General features: G+C 44.9%; 1 protein-coding gene across 3 annotated transcripts in view; it reads left to right on the forward strand.

Annotated features, from left to right (window-relative positions):
- Window positions 1-23,052, forward strand: part of ENTREP2 (endosomal transmembrane epsin interactor 2) — a 193,379-nt gene that overhangs the window by 134,676 nt on the left and 35,651 nt on the right. For all 3 annotated transcript variants that reach the window (XM_083412776.1, XM_083412777.1, XM_083412778.1), the window contains exon 3: window positions 10,163-10,273. In XM_083412776.1, coding sequence (XP_083268902.1) covers window positions 10,163-10,273 — 111 coding nt within the window. The remainder of the gene's footprint in view (window positions 1-10,162; window positions 10,274-23,052) is intronic.

Here is a 23,052-nt window from a genome sequence, read left to right on the forward strand (position 1 = left end):
CCAGATGGGCAGGGTATAAATAATAAATTCCTCCTCCTCCTCCTCCTCCTCCTCCTCCTCTTCTTCTTCTTCTTCTTCTTTCCAGGTTGCTACATTGTTATCCTTAAAGATATTTATGTTCTTAGCTGTCAACCAAACCCCCAAGTACTTCACTTTTTTCCAATTGTCAGTTGTGTTGCTAGTTGTAGTTCATTTTAATTTTGTTCTGTCATATTTTTCACCAATACTTTCATTTTGTCTTTATTTAACTCGAATCCTGCTACCTGTCCAAACTCAGGTATTTTATCTAATACCGTTGGTATAGTTACCAACAGGTTTTCTACTGTTATTACAAGGTCATCTGCAAATGCTCTCATTTGTATGCTTTGCACCCAACTGTTATACCTTTTATTTCTTCATCAGATCTTATGTTCCTCGCCAGGGTCTGTATGCTGGTCCCGGGGGGGAGGTTACTGTGAGGCGTGGTCAGAGTCCGTTCCTGGGCCGAGGGTCTGGAGACTGTCCACCAAGGGGGAAGCGGGGTCCAAAGCAAGAAGCCGGGCGTGGTCAGGAACTCCAGAAGAACAGGTCTGGGTGCCGGCAGAAACAGGTTTCCAACGCCATTGCTCCCGCAACCTGGGACCGGGCTGACTGGCCTTTATCTTCTCTGAGGCTAGGGGCGGGCCCGGCCCACAGGTGACCCGCCTCTCCTGGCCTTAAGGCGAGCACTCCTTCTAAGAGAACCTAGTTCCCTCCGCCTCTCTGCCCTGAGCCTCTGCAGCTCAGGAGAGGCTGGAGGGTTACTGGACCCAGAGGCAGCCTCACCTTCCCCTGACAGGGCTGGGAGAGGCGCACCTGTAGGCAATGCGTCCTCAATCGCCTCCGGAGCCAGAGTGGATTCACCTGGTACCTGCTCCTGAGGATCCGGCACAGGTGCAGGGGCTTCAGAATCAAGGCCCTGCCCCGGCTCAGCCGGCCCTGGAGCGGGGACTCCTGTGCAGGCTGGGGTTCCTCCGGTTCAGCCTCTGAATCAGATTCCCAGGCCATCACAGTCTGTAACACCAAAATAAACAATAACGGTGACAGGGGACAACCCTGTCTTGTCCCTTTTGTAATTTTAAATGTTTCTGATATTACGTTATTCATTATCAACTTTGCCTGCTGGTCTGTATAAATTAGTTAGTCTTTCAAGTCTTCCAAGAGGGCAGAAGCTCAAATAAGTTGCTCACTAGGAGCTCTCCGTGGTGCTGAGACTAGGAGCTTTCCTTGGTGCTGATTTGTTCTGTGGGCTTCTCTGCAAGACCAGAACAAGAAATCTAGCTCCCTTACGTTCTTTGCACCTGCCACTCCTCCTTTTGTCCCTTAAAGCACTTTTGTCTCCCCTTTTCTCAAGAACTTTCTTTCTATTTCTCTCTTTAAGAAGAGAGCTTCCTCAACCATTCTGTCCCAAATTTCCCCTCCCTTCCTTTCGGATAACTTACCTTACCTGTTGTGAGGATGAACATGGAGCTAAAGCACCATGTTTGTTTAGCCCTTAGCTCCTGGGATGGAGGGAGGGAGGGAGAGGGGAGCATGTGTGTTAAAAATGCAACAAATAAATAAAGGAGAACTGAAACCAGAGCTTCAGTAAGAAGGAGATGTTTTTTTAAATGATATAACAGGGGGATCAAAAGAGGAATTTCAAAAGGCACTAGACTTGCTGCTTAAACTACAGACAGGTGGTGAGGGACATTCACAAGGCAATGGAGCAAGATTTTAGACAAATCTCTCTCCCCCCTCCCCCCCCCACCGGCAATTGGTTAGAAGAGAGTCACAAGAGAGAGTGATGAGTCACCCTTTCAGCTCTGCAGAGGCGTGAAGCTGTTTCCAACTGAGAGCAAAACAAGAAGCAGAAAGACTTGTTTCCTTTGGCTCTGAGAAAAACACATGAAATATAGTTTGCTCCCCTTACAAAGGACTCCATTTTTATTTTCTTGAGAGGTGTGAGAAGCTTGTCTCTGCAGAGCATTCTCTTATTTGCTCTGTGACCTTTAAATTATCTGTTGTATTAGGGAGCATGTTTAGACAAGCTAGAGAAACACATCTATCCATCTCACTTTTGATTTCCTTTCTATGGGGATTATTGCTTGCCCATTTTTAATTTCCACTCAGTGCTGGCTTTTGTTTCATTAGTTCCTGACATGCCCTAGATAGACATATAGATAGATGGAATGTTCTGTTTATATGGCTTCAAAAAACAGTGCTGGCCAACTTGTTGGGTCTGAGCCAAATCTGATTTGCAAAACATATTAATCTGTTTGTACTGTCAACAACCATACTGAATTTTAATCAAGGTGGGCTGCAGTTTTTGCCTGTAAGGAAAATGATCTTTTTTCCTTTACAAGTTATGAGAGAGGCATAAAAAAGATAAAGGTAAAGGACCCCTGGATGGTTAAGTCCAGTCAAAGACGACTATGGGGTGCAGCGCTCATCTCGCTTTCAGGCTGAGGGAGCCAGCATTTGTCCACAGACAGCTTTCTGGGTCATGTGGCCAGCAGGACTAAACCGCTACTGGCGCAATGGAACACCATGATGAAAACCAGAGTGCATGGAAATGCCATAAAGACATAAGAGCAGAAGAGCTCTGCTGGATCAAGTTACCTCATCAAGCATCCTCTTCTCACGGTGGCTTAACAAAACTCCAATCCAGAAGGGAGCAAGGCAAGGGTGTCCATTGTCCCCATTGCTTTCATTTTGGTTTTGGAAGTCTTGCTTAGAAATATTAGGCAAGATGAGAGAATTAAGGGGATAAAGATCAAAAGGGAAAACTGTAAATTACTGTCTTTTGCTGATGATACTTCTGGAAATCCCTTTTCAGGGAGTGGAGTCTTATGAATAAATTAAATGAATTTGGCATGTTAGTAGGTTTTAAGGTTAATCATCAGAAAACGAATATCTTAATAATTAAAAACAAAAGACTGATGGAGAAAACTGAATTCCAAATTGAAAAAAGGAAAGTATAGGCATCACCATGACAAATATAATTACTTTGAAATGATATACAATTAATGTTAAGACGTGGATGGACAATTTAAAAGGATATATTAAGATGGGAAAAATTAAAACTGTCTTTACTGGGTAGAATTTCTATAATAAAGATGAATATAATGCCAAGAATGTTTTTGTTCCAAACAATACGTGTTATAGCTAATGACTCGCAGTTCAAACAACGGCAAAAAGATTTATCTAGGTTTTTATAGCAAGGGGAAAACCTATATAACTTTACAAGACGCAAAGGAAAGGGGAGGGTTGGGTGTACCAAATCTAAAAATGTATTTTGCAGCTTGTTGTTTAATGAGGATGAAGGAGTTGTTGACCTTAGGGCTGAGTGATATCTACTTTCCAACATCATAATGTATCTCCAGTTAAACCTTGCGATACGCCAATATATTATGATGTTGGAAAGGAGGAAAGAAGAGAGGGAGGAAGGGTGCAGTTGCCGGCGACACAGACAATCAGCTTCACCATGCCCAGCTTCTGCCGGCTCCTGGCAAGGGCGTGCGCCGCTGCCCCGGGCTGACCCTCGAGCACATCAGCCAGGGCACCACACGGCATGGCACCACGCACACAGAGCCCCAGAGGCCACCGGCCTCCTCAGATCTGTTAGCCATGACTCACCCTAACAATAGCCTCTTGCCATACAGGTGGCAGCTACCGGGAGCAACCATGATGGGGGCACGAACCAAACATGTTCTGCTCAGACTTCATTCCACTCAGTGATCAGTGTGAGGGAGGAGGCAACTTGCCGGTGCTCACACGGCCAGAGAAACCAGCTGAGGGGCTGGCGGACCTCTTGGGCTCCCGAGGCAATCGCTGGGCTGTGGAAGGAGGGAGTGGGCAAACATCAGGGGGCTTGATTAAAGTGCATGATGCTGGCTGCAGTCGGTGTGAGCGGGGATTTGCAATACATTGCCTGCTCCGAAATTCTGAAATTGCTTTTGCACTTTTAACTTTAAACCTGTTTCAGGCAATGTGTCAATACATCACCCAGTTGACATTGAGAAATGAGAGGATTTTGGAAAAAGGAGGACATGACCTGAAGTTTGGATGACATGGATATTTGTATTACGATAAAGTTAAAGTTAATGTGGATTTTAAAAATCAGTTTATTAGAAGTGCCATGCTAAGAATTTGGAATAAATATAAACATTGGTTGTTCCAAAACACACCCTTTATAGATTTCACCACAACAGGCTTTTAGCAGAAAAGAGAAATGGATAACGTACCGAGAATTAATAGTACTGCATCAAGGAGATCACAAAAATAAAAACTAAGAAGCAATTAATAAGGTAATGTTACAGTCTTCATTGCTTAGAGACGTTTAAGCTGGATAAAAAGAATTTTTGTGTAGAGCAAGAATAGACAGGCTTTGAAATTCAGCTGTTCCCAGATGATGATTTTGCTATTGCAACAATGTATAAACTTACTGAAATTTGAAACTGAAAAGCAGGTTAAAGAATGCACGGGCAAAAATAATTGGTTATAATGTATTGACAGAACAGTGGGAACATAAGTGCACTAAGGGTTAAAACTTACATTGTGTTATTAAATAGATCTTTTATAAAATGATTTATCATTGGTACTGAACTCCTGAGAAACTATTCAGAATGGATAAAGGTGTTTCAAACGTTTGGTAGAAACGCCAAAACACAAAAGAACATTTTATAATGTTTGGTGGCTAAAAAAAAAAGTTGGATACAGATACATACCATATTTTTCGCTCCATAGTACACACTTTTCCCCTCTTAAAAACTAAGGGGGGAAGTCTGTGCGTCCTATGGAGCGAATGCAGGGGGGAGGCAGGCAGGAAAAGCCCCCAAGAGCTTCGCGCGGCTCTTGCGGGCTTTTCCCCAGGAGGGAGAAGGGACCGTCGCTCCCCGACCTGTTCTGGGGTCGGGGGAAGTTCGGGCTTCCCCTGCCCCAGCCCCACGGCTAAAAAGGAGAAGCCTGAAGCACCCGGAGCGCAGCGCAAACTGCCGCTGCGCTCCGGGGGCTTCAGGCAGCTATCCGCAAGCCTTCGGAGAGCAGCGGGAGTTCTCGCTGCGCTCCGAAGGCTTGCGGATAGCCGCCTGAAGCCTGGAGAGCGGGAGGGGTCGGTGCGCACTGATCCCTCTTGCTCTCCAGGCTTCGCTGGAGAGGCGCTGTACAGTTTTCCCTCTCTGCGCAGCGCCCCTTCAGTGAAGCGGGAGGAGAAATGGAAGGGGCTCCGTTTCTCCTGCCACTTCGCTGCAGGGGCGCTGAGCAGAGAGGGGGAGAATCCCCCCCCCCTGTTCTCCCCCTCCTATGGTCTGGTGCGTCCTATAGAGCAAAAAATACGGTACATTGATACACCAAATTTCAAAGGTTAATATTCAATTGAAGCCAGAATTCTGTATTTTAGGGTTAATGAATACACAACTGGAAAAGTATTTGGGGAGATTACTCCAATATATAACCACAGCGGTGAGATTGTTATATGCACAAAGATGGAAAGATTCAGCCCTACCCACTATAGAAGAATGGCTGATAAAACAATAGGACTTGACTGAGATGGCAAAGTTAGCGTATTTAATTAGAGAAAAGTCATTTATGACATTTATTAAGGACTGGAAATTTCTTATGGACTTTTTGTGAGAAGGAGAAAATGAACTTATAATATATGGATTTGAAGATTGAAAAGGTAGTGGCTTGCAGAAGATAAAATGGTTGGGTCTTAATGAGTGAATACTATATTTGGCTGCAGGACAGAGAATTGCAAGTCCTTTTATTTTTCTTTATTTTTCTTTGGAGAGCATGTGGAGCAACCCATATATTTATTAGACGTGATGTCTAAGATATTTGGTCATTTTAGATAACCCTGGTCTTGTGAGACAGTGGAAAACGGGAAGAAAGCAAAACCAAATAGGACAACAGAAGCAAACAAAGAGGAATCACCACAGGCAAATCCTGGGTAATGCAAAGATACAAGGAAGCGATATCACAACTTCTGTAAACCCACCTGCCATTTTGTGGCATCAGTGGAAATAATGGGGACTGGTTGGGGAAGTTCAAAAGATGGCTAAGTTGTGCCTGCAATTAGAGAATGGTGGAATATGTAACGCAAAGGAAAGCTAACTGGTAATCAGGACACACAAGAATTAATTTTGTGTTGAGAATATGAATCATTTTGTCCTGGATGGTAAAATCAACAACCCCACAAACAGGGTGAAAACTCCAGCTAAACACAGCTGCAGTACTAAGAGAGCTGCCTAGGAGACTGGTTGTGTTAACTGCATATGTAGACTGCAGGCAAAGAGAGAATTTTGTAAAAATCATACCCCAGCCTACATCCAGATCTTGAGAGCTGCAGCAGAGAATAATAAGCCTGAGCAACAGTAGAAATAATAAGAGGAGTGAAGTGAGCCCAGGGAATGCTAAGCAGTTACAGGACTGACATTGCTGTTGTCTGGGTCACTTAGCAACTGGCGAAGCAAGCGATAAAAGTGAAAGATCAGATCCTTGGGAGAAAAAAGAAATGGTAGGAATTAAATAGGGGGGGGGGACCCTTTTGTATTTACTAGGGAGGAGTGGATGTCCCCAGCTCTATTTCAATATTGTTCTCTGGGCTTGCGCTGCCCCATGTCCCATTCCACCTGTCTTCTAATTTACCAGAGAGAAATTCTTGCATTGATTGTGGTACATGGGCAGGTTGCTGCAGTTTTCAGTCCTGCATCATTATTGTTTTTACAGGTTTGCAATGTACAGACTTAATCAGACCCTTGCATAAAGGGGGATATTGATGCAATCACATCGTTGCTTCAGGAAACATGCTGTGCATTGATTAAACAGCAGCATGCACAGCCTTGATGGAGGTTTTGATGGGAGTATGTGATTATATCACCGTTCCCTTTTATGTGGCGGCGTCTGGACTGATGCACATATCCTGTGCATTAGTAACCAGCAAGTGAAGGGCCTCCCTTACTGGATTGCATTCCACCTGAACAAAGTTTCAAGTAAAACATGGAACAGTGGCAGATAGCTGATACATTGGTGCTTCTTTCAAAGGAAAGCCATAATGAAATCGGGTTTATGGCCAGGGAGTTCCAATCAGTGGAGCAACTCAAAGTTTAGCTGAGGATGCCAATTGGCTATTCTCCTACTTTAGTGGCTACAGGTGAAAGGCACCAGAGAGAAGAATCCAAAAAGCTCCCTGCTGGGTCAGGCCAGTGGCCCATCTAGTCCAGCAACCTGGTCTCACAGTGTTGAGACAATCAAGACATGAATGCAACAGCACTCTCCCATGTTTGCAATTGCTAGCAACCCCCTGCAAAGAAGGAATCTCAACTAAAACATCCCTGACAGATGGCCATCCAACCTCTGCTTAAAAACCTCCAAGGAAGAAAAGTCCACCACCTTCCAAGGGAGTCCTTTCCGCTGTCAAACTTGAGAGCTCTGGCATCTACTGGAGCTAAACCAATAAAGGCCCTTAACTTGCGTTGAATCTTGCCTATTTTGTATCTCCTATAGTGAGGTTGCACCACTGCCACTCACCTTCAGATGTTGTTGGACTTTTATGATCAGGGATGATGAGAGTCGGAGTCTCAATAGCATCTGGAGTCATTAAATAGATACTAAGTAGGCCCCTACTTAGGCCACCTTGAATGGCCATCTTTCAGGGATCTTTAAATCATGATTCCTGCACTGTAGGGGCTTGGACTAGATGACCCTTTGGGTCCCTTCCAACCCTACAGTTCTGTGTTTCTATTTCCCCCAGCAGTTTGGGGAAGCTGAATTGCAAAAGTCCATCTCCAGCTCAACCTTCACTACACCATGACCAACACAGTAGAACCCTTTCCAGCAGAACAAGGTGAAACCGAGTGGCAGCGGCATTTGATCTTGCCATTTCCCCCCAAATTGCCATTCAGGCATGGATGAGCTGAGGGTTGCTCTGGGTGTTTGTAATTCTCGTGCTGTAGCTTTCTTTTTTCTGCAGGCTGGAGAGCATGTTTGGAAACTGTGTCAGGTTGCGTTTCTCTCCAGTGCTGTAAAGTACATCTATATTACAGCCCTTGGGCAACGTCTCTTCCTACCTGAAAAATGTGTCTTCCCTGTTCTCACACAATAGAGGAATTGCATACTGAAGTAGTGGGTGAACAGTAATACAGCACTGGGGCTTTTTGCCCCCTTCCTTCCATTAGCCACTTTCCTTTCTGTGAATATGGCAGAGTGGCTGTGGGTGGAGGAAGGACCATCTATGCACCTGGGTTGTGCTGGGTGCTCCTTCAGAAGGTGGGGCTGCAGCTCAGGGACAGGACACTTGCCTTGCATGCAGAAGGGGCCAGCGTGATTCTCCAGTTAAAGGATCAGGGAACAGGAGAAGCGCAATCTTCTTTCTGGCAGAGGCCCCAACGAGCTGATGGCAATCAACACGGTCAATACTGGGCTTGGCAGACAAATCATCTCACCTCCTGCAAGGCATCTCATGGTGCTGCTGTGCCAGTGGAATAGTTCTGTTTCATGGTTCTATGACTGGACTAAGGTGTAGAGGCAGTGGTGCACAGCATTGGGAAGTCAGGTCAGCAGTGCAGGACCCCCCCCCCAAAAAACCTGGCTATTTCTGCCCTCGCAGACACAGAAGAAAGGGTTCCCAGTGTTGTGACTCCTCATCTTTGGGGGATGCTGCTGAGAATTTGGCTTGGGAAGAGGAACTGCCCTCAAGGCTGGCCTCAGATGCCCCTGCCAATGCAGAAACGCTGGTGCAAGGGGAGCCCATCATATCGGTAACCCTCTAGCCTTCTCTGACTGGTAAACAACATACAGCTTTTGAATTCAGAATCTCAGTTAATAGGTCGTTCAGGTTAGTTCTGGCAGATTCCTGCCCATGTGGAAATTGTTCCCAGTGAGACTGACGGCAGATCAGGCTGCTAAGGAAGCATTGGGACATAAGGATATTGGCAGTGGAGGTCAGAAGGAGTGAGCAGCAAAGACAGTGAGAAAGACAAGGGAGATTTTCATATTTTCAATTTGCAAGGGCAACTGAAACATGTCAGTCTGTTTAGCATGTTGACTGGACTCTGTGCTCTTCAGAATCGTTTGTTTAAGGTCGGGAGGATTGAAACAGAATCTCTGCACTGTTTGTAGGGTGGAGGAAACAGCTGAAAACATAGCATTTAATTAATTAATTAAAACTTTTATGCTCCCTGATCCTAAAAAAGTCCAGTGCTGAAATCACATTTGGGCTCTGCAGCTATGGTCTTAGAACGAAGGGTCAAGACATTAAGACATTTAGGAATGGCGCCTGAATTAGGTCAAGCAAATAGTGAGGACCCAAAGCCTGCTCGATGGATCAGCCAGCTGCGAAAATTAGATGACAGGAACCTGGAAATGTGTGCTTCTGCTGTAAGCAACTCATTTCCTAAGAGTAGCTGGCCTCCATAAGATCTGCCAGTAAATTTGTAACATTTGTTTAGTTGTCACCTGGAGACAAATTTGGAGTAGTTCAACAATATTTCTGTTCGTTAGAAATAGTTATTTCTTGGGGATTGGGAAGTCTCCAGATGGAGGGCTCTGCTCCCTGTTTTCAGAGGCATTGGGCAAAAGGAAGTACATTTTTCATCTACTCATTGTCAGCATGAAAGGGAGATTGCACTGCAAGAAATGTCTGTGATTGTACAAGTAGATGTCTCTCTTTCTCACGTTATGAAAGTAAGCATATGAGCTCATATACAGCATCTACAGTAAATAAATGAATGTAGAATATTAAGCAAGTGCTGTAGAGAACCTGGGGGGTTGGCCATTGTCGCCAAATACACATCATGCATCCAAATCGCTATGATACCACTTTAAACAATCATGGCTTCCCCAAAGAATCCTGGGGACCATAGTTCGTTAAGGTTGGTAACAGTTGTTGGGAGATGCCAATGACGCACCCCCAGAGCTATAATCCTGGGGTAGTTTAACAGTCAGTTTCTTTTACCAGGAAACCCTGAGAATTGTAGCTCTGGGAGAGGAACGGGGGTCTCCTAACAAGGCGGAGGACAGACAGGGGGAGAGTATATGTTATTGCGGCCCCCTCCTTTTGCACTGTTGGGAAGGAGGAAGATGAACAAGGGAAGTTTGTGGATCTCTGGATTGCCAAGTCTTTCTGTGTGTAATTAACAGGTCACTCTCCATCTCTTTTCTCCAGATCACCTTCTTCATGCTCTTGTCGGCCGTCTGTGTGATGCTCAACTTGGCAGGTTCCATCCTCTCCTGCCAGAATGCTCAGCTGGTCAATTCCTTGGAAGGATGTCAACTGGTGAGTAATGAAAAAACACATTATATTTTCTTTTGAAACAAAGACTGATTTGAAAAATAAAATATATATAAAATAAAAATTACAGGAAGAAATGGAGATTTTTAAAATAAAACTGCAAAGCTTGGTGGTCATTTATTGGGAGTGATTGTCAAAACTTAAAGGTGAGCTCCTCCCAAGGGTCTATTGCCATGCCATCACAGACCTTTCATAACAGCTACCTGGGTTGCTTCTAAGGAGAATATCCATGCAAGGATGTCTGTTGGTGGACTCAGGAGATTCTATTCATTCAGTGTAATTCTGCAGCCACCCGATGCATACAAAAATTGCACAGTCTTTCCTCTCTCATGATGACACACAAAAATGTAGGGAAAATTGTATGAATTTTGAAGGATGGTTGTGCTTTGATCTGCATATTATATCTCAGAGGGGCAAATTAGGTATGTTCATCTTTGAATGTGAACTGAAGCAAATCAGGCAAACTTTAAGACAACTGATCCAATAAATTCCAAAACTTGATAATAGAGAAAGGACACCAAGGAATAGCCAGTGACCCCAGACAGGCAACAAGGATGGAGAACCATAGCACTGGAAAGAACCTTGAAAGTCTAGAGCATCCAATGACCCTTCAGATATTGTGGCCTACAACTCCCATCATCCCTGACCATTGGCCATGCTGACTAGGTCTGATGGGAGCTGGAGTCCAATAACAGCTGGAGGCCATGTTGGCTTTTGCTGATCTAGTGCAGGATCTGCAATGCTGGGGTCAGCTAGTACAGCATCCTTGAAAGATGGCTATCCAGCTTTCCTTCCACTGTCAAGCGGTTCTTTCTATATTGAAGTCTTGTCAAGTGTTTAGGTGAAATCTGCTCCCTTGTATTTCCCATGCATTAGTTGCCCTCTGGAGCAAAAGGGAAATACTGTGCTCCAACTTGTATGCAGCAGCCCTTCAGATATTTGAAGAGACCTATCGTCTCTCTCTTGGACCTTCTCTTCTCCACGCTTAGTACACCCAACTCTTCCAAGTGTTCTTCATAGGACTTGGTTTCCAGGTGGGGGTGAGAGCTGAATTTCATGTACTGATGTGAACTCTGCAGTATGCTATGACTGCAGGCTTTTGGTAGTTCAGATTTCGGTATAGTCCAGTTTTCAAATTTAATTTCTTATTGTGGGGAGGGCAGCCCAGGGAAGCTGCATATTTATCATTCCAGTGGCAAATGAGACACTCAGCCGTGGGTGAAAACATGCAGATGCTTAAAGAGATGTTGCAAACATGATTGCAGTTTAATCAGGGGTCTGCTTGGTCTTTAAATTTAATGAGATGTATAAATTGGTAGGATGAAGCCGTCGGAAGTGCAATCCAGCGGGGGAAACTCTGAAGAGGAAATAATGCTGATGAAATTGCAAAATAAATCAAGACAATTGTGTTACGGGCTTCTTTTCTGAACATAGAGTGGTAAAAATTAGCTTTGGAGGGCAGTTTTATTGATTCTGACTCAACAATGGCAACCCAAAACACAATTAATGCCTTCTTATAGTTGCAAATGGGAAATCAGGGATATTAAACCCTAGGAAATATTAGTTGCTTTGCACTATAAAATCTGGTTATCCCTTTTCCATTTCCCTCTATTTATAATTTTAATTAAAAGAGGACCCCCTTACAGCATTTCCTCTCTTGCATCTGTCTGCTTGCTTTTTATGCCAACAAGCATATTTGTTCTCCTGGAGACTTGATGTCGCTCCACAAATGGAGATTGTGCTACCCATTAAGATGCACAGCATTCACTCAGGGCAATCAGGTCTGTGTTTATTTAAGACAATCTGGTAATGTGAATGCAGCTTTTTAAGATCTAGTAATCCAAACCGAGAGATAGAAGGGCTACCTAATACTTTTCTCCACATTTTGCATTTCAGTTGGACGATTTTGTTACTCTTGTTCATGCAGCTGTTCTTAAAAGGATTCAAAAGATAAATGGCAATGGTTTTTCCTGTTCCTAGACTGGCATGTGTAACAGAGACTTGGTTGGATGAAGCAGATGGGCCTGTCCTTGCCGCTGCTTGTCCACCAGGTTTCTCTTATGCACAACAACCCAGGTCATGCGGGCGGGGAGGGGGGTGCAGTGATTTTTAGGAAGTCATTAGCTTGCACCAGGCATCCTATTGGGGAGACCCAGTTTGCATGTTCTGGAAGTTGGGCAATAGGGGCAGTACAAGATTCCATTTGGTGTACTGACCTCCCCACTGCACCAAGGATTCCCTACCTGAGCTGCTTCAGGTCGTGGCAGATGATTTTGACATCCATGCCGACACAACCTTACAAAGGGGCCACTCGGAACTTTGTGGAATGCATGGCTTCCATGGGGCTGTCCCTGAATAAGTTTGGCCCAACTCATAGCTGCGGACATGCCTTAGACCTGGTGTTCACCTCTAGTGACGTGGGTGATCTGACACTAAGTAAAAGTGAAACAAAAGAAGTGCCATGGTCAGATCACTTCCTGGTGCAACTTCTCTGTGACCCTCCCCCTCTGCAGGGAGGTGGGACCAATTCGGATGGTCCGCCCCCGCCACTTAATGGATCCAAATGGTTTCCAGAGAGTGGTAGGGGAGGTTTTATCCCATGTTGATGCCCTTTCAGCTGATTTCCCTGGTGGCCCGCTGGAATGCAGAGTTAACCTGGGCTATCAACTGTCTGGCTCCGAAGCGCCCTCTCTGATTGCCCCGTGGTTTTCACTGGAGCAGAGGGCGATGAAACAATCGCTGAGATGGCTAGAGTACAGGTGGTGGAAAACTCACTCTTAATTGGAACAGACATGGGTCAAGCGTCAAGGCTACCAAGTGGCAATAGCAATGGTGAAGAGGACCTTCTTCACCACCTCTATTGCATCTGCAGAAAACAGCAGCAGGAGACTCTTTCAGGTGGTTCACAGTTTAATGGAACCACCTTTCCATCGGGGCCTGGTAAGGATCCCAAGATCTCCTGCAATGATTTTGCAAAGTTTTATGCAGATTAAGGGGCTCAGCTTCGGAAAGAGATAGATTCCACCGTGGGAGGAGGGCCAGGGCAGGAGAGTGCTAGAGTCTTGTCTAGTCAGGTTGCGTGGGATCAATCCCAATCTTTTACCTCCAAAGATGTGACCAGGCTGCTTGGACGAGTGAAATCAACCACCTGTCTCCTTGATCCTTGCCCATCCTGGCTAATAAAAGTACGCCAGGAAGGTCTGGGTGGTGGACTCTGTAGGCTGGTGAATGCTTCCCTCTGTGAGGGAGCCTTCCCAGGCCCACTGAAAGAGGCGGTTATTAAACCGATTTTTTTTTTAAAAAAAACATCTTTGGAATCGTCCAATATGGCCAACTATCGCCCAGTCTCAAATCTTCCATGGCTCCTTCCTCCTGGGCCATGTCCAGAAAGAGGTGGTGGGGGATGAGTGTTCAGACCCCTGGGCTCTCACTTGTGGGGTGCCTTAGGGTTCCCTCCTCTCCCCCATCCTTTTTAACATCTACACGAAGCCGCTGAGAGAGATCATCAGGGGGTTTGGGCTGGGTGTTCATCAGTATGCGGATGATACCCAGCTCTACCTCTCTTTTTAATCGGAACCAGTGAAGGTCCTGTGTGAGTATCTGGAGCCGGTTGGAGGATGGCTAACAGATTGAGGTTGGATCCTGACAAGACAGAAGTACTGTTTTTGAGGGACAGGGGGTGGGCAAGGGTGGGGGACTCCCTGGTCCTGAATGGGGTAACTGTGCCCCTGAAGGACTAGGAGCGCAGCCTGGGAGCCATTTTGGACTCACAGCTGTCCATGGAGGCACAGGTCAATTCTGTGTCCAGGGCAGCTGTCTACCAGCTCCATCTGGTAAGCAGGCTGAGACCCTACCTGCCAGCAGACTGTCTCGCCAGAGTGGTGCATGCTCTGATTATCTCCTGCTTGGACTACTGCAATGTGCTGTACGTGGGGCTTCCTTTGAAACTGACCCAGAAACTACAACTAATCCAGAATGCATCAACTAGACTGGTGACTAGGAGTGGCCAAGCATTTGCAATTTGCCAAATGACTTTGCCCTTCATATTCTGAATTCAATAGTTGAATCTGTACTTTGTGGAATTTTAGCTTCAAAATCCCAAGCTGATTCACTCTTCCCAGAATCTCTCCGTTTTCTGATTTGGGCAAGCATCGTAAATATCATAAGGTTGTTGTTGTTTAGTCATTTAGTCGTGTCCGACTCTTCATGACCCCATGGACCAGAGCATGCCAGGCACTCCTGTCTTCCACTGCCGCCCGCAGTTTGGTCAGACTCTATTTGCCAGGAAGTGATGGGACCAGTGGCCATGATCTTTGCTTTTTTGATGTTGAGCTTCAGACCATATTTTGCGCTCTCCTCTTTCACCCTCAATAAAAGGTTTTTTAATTCCTCCTCACTTTCTGCCATCAAGGTTGTGTCATCTGCATATCTGAGGTTGTTGATATTTCTTCCAGCAATCTTAATTCCGACATGGGATTCATCCAGCCCAGCCTTTCGCATGATGAATTCTGCATATAAGTTAAATAAGCAGGGAGACAATATATAGCCTTGTCGTACTCCTTTCCCAATTTTGAACCAATCAGTTGTTCCATATCCAGTTCTAACTGTAGCCTCTTGTCCCACATAGAGATTTCTCAGGAGACAGATGAGGTGATCAGGCACTCCCATTTCTTTAAGAACTTGCCACAGTTTGCTGTGGTCGACACAGTCAAAGGCTTTTGCATAGTCAATGAAGCAGAAGTTGCAGTCCAAATATTTTACTTATTTATCAAAATTTACATACTGCTTATCTGTAAAAAAATCCAAAACAGAAGCAGTATTATTATTATTATTTCTGGCTGGGTTTCCCAGTCTAAGCTGGAAGGGGCACTTCCATAAATGAGCCATGAAATTTCTGCCACTCGCTGAATCCCAGGCTCTTGCATTAAGCAAGGAGAAGAAAAGTGTCTCTTTCTCAGCCCCCACCCTTCACAAGGCCATTCTCGCATCTCCTTGCAAAGAGCATTTTTAAAATAATAATTTTTATTAAAGATTTTCATGGTTCACAAAAAATGTGCATTGTCTTTTCTCAAATTGTATAGAGAATGTTATGTTGCCATCTTTTTTGATATTCTTGTTTTGAGTGATTTTTTCACGACACCTGTTTGCTAATAGTCTGGAGTTTTTCCCTCCATACACAGGGAAGTGTTGCTTTGAGTATAGGATGTTTATCATTGTTTTGTTGATGTCTGGTGAGTCAAGGTCCCGTCTCTTTTGTTCTATAAGTTTAAGGAGTCTTTTAGCACCTGTTCATTTGTATTGTGATGAGAGGGCTGTGGTTTTTTGTTCTATTTTGCTAATCTTTTAGGTTTGTTGTTTAAGAGATGCTTTCTCTTTTATGCAGGCTCCTCTGCTAACCGCCTTCATTGTGTCCCAAAGGAGGGGGGGGTTGTTATATTGTCTATATCATTTTATTTGAAATAGTTCTGTAGGGTTTTCATGAGGCTCTCTCTGATTGATTGATTGATTGATTGATTGATTGATTGATTTGTGGTTAGGATGGGACTGAAGGATGGGGTGGTTCGTGTTCCCTCTCCCATTCTAAGGGTCGCTCCTACTGGGGCCTGGTTTGTGACTTTAATGTTGCCCAGGAGGATCAGACCTTGCATGTGTAGAATGCTATCCGGTCTGGACATTGCGCCGTGGTGCCCAGATTGGAACGTGTAGCTGGTGTCTCCCGGATTATTATTTTTGCCCCATATGTTGTAAAGGCCTTCGTCTCACAGCATTTTTAGCAGTTTGTAGGAGTCTCTAGTTGTTTGGGGTTTCCCTCAGAGGAAGGTTGCTCCATGGGCTTGTGGGGTGGTTGTCTTTCAGGGAGATGCCTCTCATATTAAGGTTGACGTCACCTCACAGGATTGCTATTACTTCAGAGAAAGGGAGGAATTGATTTAGTGTTTTCTGGATGAATTCTATTTGTTTTGAGTTGGGGGCATATATGGAGCCAATTGTCAGTTTGGTTTTGCCATCTAGTGTCCCTTTGGTGAAAGTAAATCTACCTCTTTTGACTTTTAGCACTGTCGTGGCTTTAAAGTTCAAGTCTGTACTGAACTTTTATTATTATTATTATTATTATTTATTATGGCTACACCGCTAGCCTTTCCTGAGCCAGGTGCAACCCATTGTTCACTGAAGCGGGGTTTGCTCGGGAGATTACATCCTTTTGGTGGATTGTGTTCTTCCTGTAGGAAGGCAATTTGTGGCTTCATGGTTAAAAATTAGACGTGGATATTGTAAAAGTACGGGGGGAGTGGGACGCAGGTGGCGCTGTGGTCTAAACCACAGAGCCTAGGACTTCCCGATCAGAAGGTTGGCGGTTCGAATCCCCGCGGCGGGGTGAGCTCCCATTGCTCGGTCCCTGCTCCTGCCAACCTAGCAGTTCAAAAGCACGCCAAAGTGCAAGTAGATAAATAGGTACCGCTCTGGCGGGAAGGTAAATGGCGTTTCCGTGCGCTGCTCTGGTTCTCCAGAAGCAGCTTAGTCCTGCTGGTCACATGACCCGGAAGCTGTACGCCGGCTCCCTTGGCCAATAAAGCGAGATGAGCGCAGCAACCCCAGAGTCGGCCACAACTGGACCTAATGATCAGGGGTCCCTTTACCTTTACCTTTAGGGGTGGGAGTAGGATTTAAAATTGAAACACAAAAAGTCAGAGATTAAAAATCTGAAAGTAACAGGACAGGTCTAGTTAGATTGAGGTGGAAGAAGGTAAAAGGTAAAAAAGTAAAAAGTAAAAATGTTTTTCAGGTGTTAACTAATAGTAATGGTGCAAGTTATTATTTTTTGTCCTTTAAAAAGGAAGGGAAGGAGGAAGAAGAAGAAGAGGAAGGGGGGGCGTTAGGACAGCAGTATTAAAATGCTAATAATACTAACAATAAAAAGTTGAGGATTGAAACAATATCTATCTATCTATCTATACACACACACACACACACACAAATACACAAAAATGTGTATGTGTGTGTGTGTGTGTGTGTGTGTGTATATATATATCTATATGTATATATATGGGCAAAAATTAAAAGATTAATGAAAGAGATAGGGTACAGGGGTAAGGGTAAGGATAGGGATTTAGAGGTAGAAGTCAAGAATCAGGAGGATAAGTGAAAAATGGGAGGGGAGGTTAAAAATTTGAAAAGAAAAATATTTTTTCCCCTTTCTGATTTCTTTTTTTCTTTTTCTTAAAGAAAAATAGTGCCAAAAAGTATTTTTTTAAAAAAGGTCTAAAACCAAAATGGAGATTCAAGTTAAAGTGTGAAGTAAAGGCGAAAAAGCTTAATTTGGGGGGGGGGGGGGAAGGGTATGTATATGTTTTAGTAATAATAGTTTGAAGGTATTGTTCAGCCAGTTGGTGTGTGTTTTTACCCGGCTGGGAGTTCTAATTTATTCTGCAACAGGCCCAGCGTAGCTTTATCCCGTCTCCCCTGTGTGATGGCGGAGGTGGGCGAGTGGGGGTGGGGGGGTTCAAGCCCTGGGAATGATAATGATGCTGATGGTGGCAGAGGAGAATAAAGAAACATTTAAAAAGAGTAATAATGATGATGGTAAGAAATAGAACCTAAAATAAAGGTAAAAATAAGGTGGGGGTAACCCCAAGATGACAGTGAAAGGAGATAAGAAAAAAGACAAAACTGGGGAGATACAGTTAGAAGAAGAAGGGGGTTGTCTCTCCCCCCCCCCCCGAGAAATGGGGAAGAAAAGGGGGAAGAAATGAGTAAAAAAAGAAAGAAAAGGAATCAAAATCCTAAGAAAAAAGGAATAAAAATATCCTAACCTAAAATAAAAACGCAGGGCTAGGCTAGCATCCTGGGGGAAGCCCTCCTTGGTCCAGGGCTCCTCTGTGGGCACTGCCATTTTCACCCGCCTCTGAGTTTGCCCATCAAAACAAAAAACAAAATATGGTGTTTTACAATTAAGGGGAAGGGCCAAGCCAAACCAAGCAGACTTGAAGCAGCTGCAGTTGCCGCCTTGCAGAGCGGCAGGGCCAGGGACTGCTACTCTCTCTCTCGTGCTCACAGCTCCGGCTCTCAGATGGCAGGGGGAGGTTGCTAGGGGGTGACACTCAACCACGCTTTGGAGGAGCATCCTAAATTTGGCTCCCGCAGGGCTGCAAGCTACTGTGGCTGCCAGAGCTGGTGACTTTGGAGCGGGTCTGTTAGTTAGCTAGCAAGTAGTTAGCCTTGCCCCAGGTGCAAAAGAGCCGGGCACCAGTCCTGGATGTTGAAGTAGGTGGCCCATTGGCGTGCTCTTAGCAGGCTCTTCCTGTGTTCTAGGGTCTTCTGCATGCCAGGCATTTACCCTGCCACTGAGCCAGGGATGGTCCTCCTAAGGTGTTGTCTGGGACTCTGGAGACTGAACTGGGAACTACCTGAGGCTGGGAGCCTGTTCCCTTCAGGTGCAGAAAGAAATCAGTGCACAACGCCAGCCTCTGCATGCATCAGGCCTCGGGAATATTATGGGCTAGTCCTCTTCCTTTGCCTGCCTACCATGTTGGACTCCTCCCCCATCACCCCTGACCATTGGCAATGCCAGCAGGGAAGGATGAGAGCTGTAATCGAAAACATCCAGAGGGCTCCAAGTTGGGGGAGGTGCCTTCCTTTGTATAGCAGACAGGTAGATTCACCTTTAAATGCAGACCAAATCTACTTCCTCCCCCATCCCTCCCCACTCTGAATCTTGGAATCCTGTGCACACGGAAAATGCTTGAAATGACCCTTGTTCATCTTTTCCCCTCATCCTGCCCCTTGCACCTCCTTTACACTTAAAATATTTCTGCATGTGAATATTCAGTTTTTAAGGAAAGAAAGAATTTCTGCCTTTCTAGTCTCATCCAGTATACTTTTCTCCCCCCCCCCCACCTTTCTCTGAAATTATTCCTGCCAGCACCCCCTTCTCCTTTCCACTCAGTGGGTACCAACGACTCTGATTTATGAGAGACTCTGTAGGGGTGGACGAGCGCTGCTAAATTAATTTGCAAATGAGCTCTAGTTTACTTTATGACTTAGTTCAATCTTCAAATTATATTTTTCTCTCCCTTTATTCTGTGAAGGATGGACAACTTCATATTCTTTTGACAGTATGCATTATTTATTTATTTATTCCCTTGATGTGACACGTTTAAGCTCCCAAAGCTTTCAGTTTCCAAGATAACATGGCTATATGAGTGAATAATATCACTCCGTTCCGGAAGTCCGTTCTTAAACTGAGGCACACTTTCCCTAAGGAGGCCTCCTGCCGCCCTTCCACTGTTCGGATTCCATTCTTAGACAGAGGTAAAGTTCTCAAACTGGGACACTACTGGTTTTGCGGAGTTCGTAAACTGAATCGTTCTTAAAGCGGACTGTTCTTAAACAGAGATACCACTATATTTAAATTGTAGCCAAAGATGGTGTCCTCTTTCACATTGTATAGGAGGGGAATGTTACCTAGTACAAATGATTTAATAATATCCGGTTGTGCTGGTTTCCTCACATATATTTTGCTTTTTATGGGTTTCATGCAAACCACAAAATCCTGCCCCCCTCCTCATAGCTGGATGTCCTGCTGTCATTAAAGAATTAAAAGCGCAAGAGAAATTTCCTCAGTTTTTTGGTGTGTTGTAGATTTTTCTCTTCTCCCTTCTCCCCCTTTCTTATCTCTTTTGTTTTCAAGACTTCTTAAATTCACAAATTAAATGGAAAGGACAGCTTTTTTTGAACAAAACACCCCTGCCTGCTTCTCAGACTAGGCTTTGGAAATTTATTTTGTCTTAGTGATAAAATAAATTTGGTTGGTCATGAAGGAGCAGCAAATTTAGAAACCCCTCAAGCAGAGTCAGGTTTGATGTGTAACCTCTAAGCATTCAACTCCAAAAGAGAGGCCTTTTAACCTCTGGCCTCCAAAACCGCACCCTGAGCACAGCTGCCGGCAGTGAAGGGCAACCAGGGGCTGCTTATTCCTGAGTAGACCTGTTGTATAGGAAGGTAAGAAGAACCTGCTGGATCAGGTTAATGGCCCGTCTAGTCCAGCATCCTGTTCTCACAGTGGCCAACCAGATGCTTCAATGGGAAACCCCCAAGCAGGATCCAAGCTCAAGAGCCCTCTCCCTTCCTGCAGTTTCCACCAAATGGTGTTCAGAAGCATTGCTGCTTCCAATGTGAAGGCAGAGAAGCCACCCTGGCTAGCAGCCATTGATCGCCTCCTCCAGTCCAGTCCTCTTTTAAAGCCACCCAGGTTGGTGGCCATCGCTGCCTCCTGTGGGAGAGAGCTTACCTACGTGCTGCGTGATTCCTGCATTGCAGCAGGTTGGTCCAGGTGACCAATGCTACTGTTCTACAATTTTATGAAATATTCAGCAAGGAGCAGTGAGGAGAGATATTTCATAGAGGAGATCTTTGGTTGACTGAGGGTGCTAGAGGTTATGGGCAAGGTTATATCAAGAAATAAGAACTGAAGGATAGGTTGGTACAAGGCTCTGGAGCGTTTCGGAGGCTCTCCTGCCATTAGGACTGGGGTGCTGGTATTTTTCTTTGGATGTTTTTGGTTTTGAATACCAGGGGATTTCTTCTCCCATGCATCAAAGTAAAGTCTGAAGGTGGCCACCTGGGAAAATGCCGCATTCTCCAGCCCCACACAGAACCCACCATTAGTTCACATGAGAAGAGAGCCTCTGTCCCTTAGAAATACGGGGGGGGCCTTCTGCACTCCCCCTGTTGTTCCTCTGCTTTGAGACCTCATTTGAGAAGAGCAGCAGATTATAATTCCTGAAATAAATACGTATTTATGCCCAGAAGTCCAAAAAGAGGTATCATATTTTAAAGGATGATGATAGCTACAGTGGTACCTCAGGTTAAGTACTTAATTTGTTCCGGAGGTCTGTACTTAACCTGAAACTGTTCTTAACCTGAAGCACCACTTTAACTAATGGGGCCTCCCGCTGCTGCCGCGCCGCCGGAGCACAATTTCTGTTCTCATCCTGAGGCAAAGTTCTTAACCTGAAGCACTATTTCTGAGTTAGCCTAGTCTGTAACCTGAAGCATATGTAACCCGAGGTACCATTGTATTTCTCTCTCCCCACCCCCCTTGGTATTTGACAACTATCAGTTAATTAAGACTAATGCTGCCGCTGTGTGGGAGGCAGAATTATTTTATAGAGTTCCATGTGAACCACAAAGTCTGTGCCCTGCTTGGCCAAGATACCCCAGCAGGGGGAGCCAGAGCGAAGAATAGAACAGAGGGATCCCCTGTCCCCTCTTTCCTGCCCTCGCCAGCTCTGTAAATGGCTCAGAGGACACCCCAAGCTGCCAGTGAGCCAACACTACGAGTACACAAGGAGGGCTTAAAAAGATAGAGTGTTTCTGTTTTTAAAAATCTATTTTTGATCTTTGTTGTTTCTCTGGCAAGCTTTTATCAGCCTTTGGCAACTGTCAACAACGGGGGCAAAAAGTTGGGATGCTGTAAATTTCTAAATTTCTGCCAGCTGCACTTCCAAAATGTAAAGATGGGGTTGTAAGGAGCTGAAGGCTGAGCAATTAATCTGCCCCCTTTTGGTCTTCCAGTCAATGGCCCAGCCCATCCTGTTGCATTGTCATGGTGCCCTGTTCCTTTACGCATTTTGTACACATTCCCCCACATAAAATATTTACTTTTTACATGAAATATGCACTTTCTACTGTTGTATAATGCATTTGTCAGTGAAGTATGCATTTTGTATGTTCCTTTTCATAGAAGCAGAGACTTATAGAATTGGAAGGGATCCCAAGGGTCATCAAGCCCTTGTTGATAAGCAGGAGATCTACCTTTCTGTGATTTTGGAAATGAATCTTTCATCTCCAGTTCTTCCTGGAGATGAACCTGGGGCATTTTGCATGGAAAGCAGCTGTTGTGCTCCTTAGCAAGAAAATCCAGGATTTATAGCTGGCTGACTGACCAGACCCAAAGAGTACTCATTAATGGTTCCCCATCACCCTGGGAAAAGTGAAAAGTGGGGTGCCACAGGGTTCTGTCCTGGGTCCGTTGTTGTTCAGTGTCTTTATAAACAACTTGGATGAAGGAATTGAGGGGATGCTCATTCAATTTGCGGATGACACCAAACTGGGAGGGCTAGCTAATGCCACAGAAGATGGAAATCAGATTCAAGATGACCTTAAAAAATTGGAGAACTGAGCCAAAACTAACAAAATGAATTCCATTGGTGCAAATGTCAGGTTCCACATTTAGGCAGGAAGAACCAGCTGCACAAATATAAGATGGGGGACACCTGACTTGCAGTGAACATGTGAAAAGGTTTGGAAGCTAAGAGGCCCGGTCTTATTCAACATCTTTATCAATGACTTGGATGATGGACTCAAGGGCATCCTGATCAAATTTGCAGATGACACCAAACTGGGAGGGGTGGCTAACACCCCAGAGGACAGAATCACACTTCAAAATGACCTTGACAGATTAGAGAACTGGGCCAAAACAAACAAGATGAACTTTAACAGGGAGAAATGTAAAGTATTGCACTTGGGCAAAAAAAATGAGAGGCACAAATACAAGATGGGTGATACCTGGCTTGAGAGCAGTACATGTGAAAAGGATCTAGGAGTCTTGGTTGTATAGCATCTAGATCAAGGGACGTAATAGTGCCACTGTATTCTGCTCTGGTCAGACCTCACCTGGAGTACTGTGCCCAGTTCTGGGCACCACAGTTCAAGAAGGACACTCACAAACTGGAACGTGTCCAGAGGAGGGCAACCAAAATGGT

Source organism: Podarcis tiliguerta (genome assembly GCF_965153285.1).
Source record: "Podarcis tiliguerta genome assembly, chromosome: 14".
Lineage (NCBI taxonomy): Eukaryota > Metazoa > Chordata > Lepidosauria > Squamata > Lacertidae > Podarcis > Podarcis tiliguerta.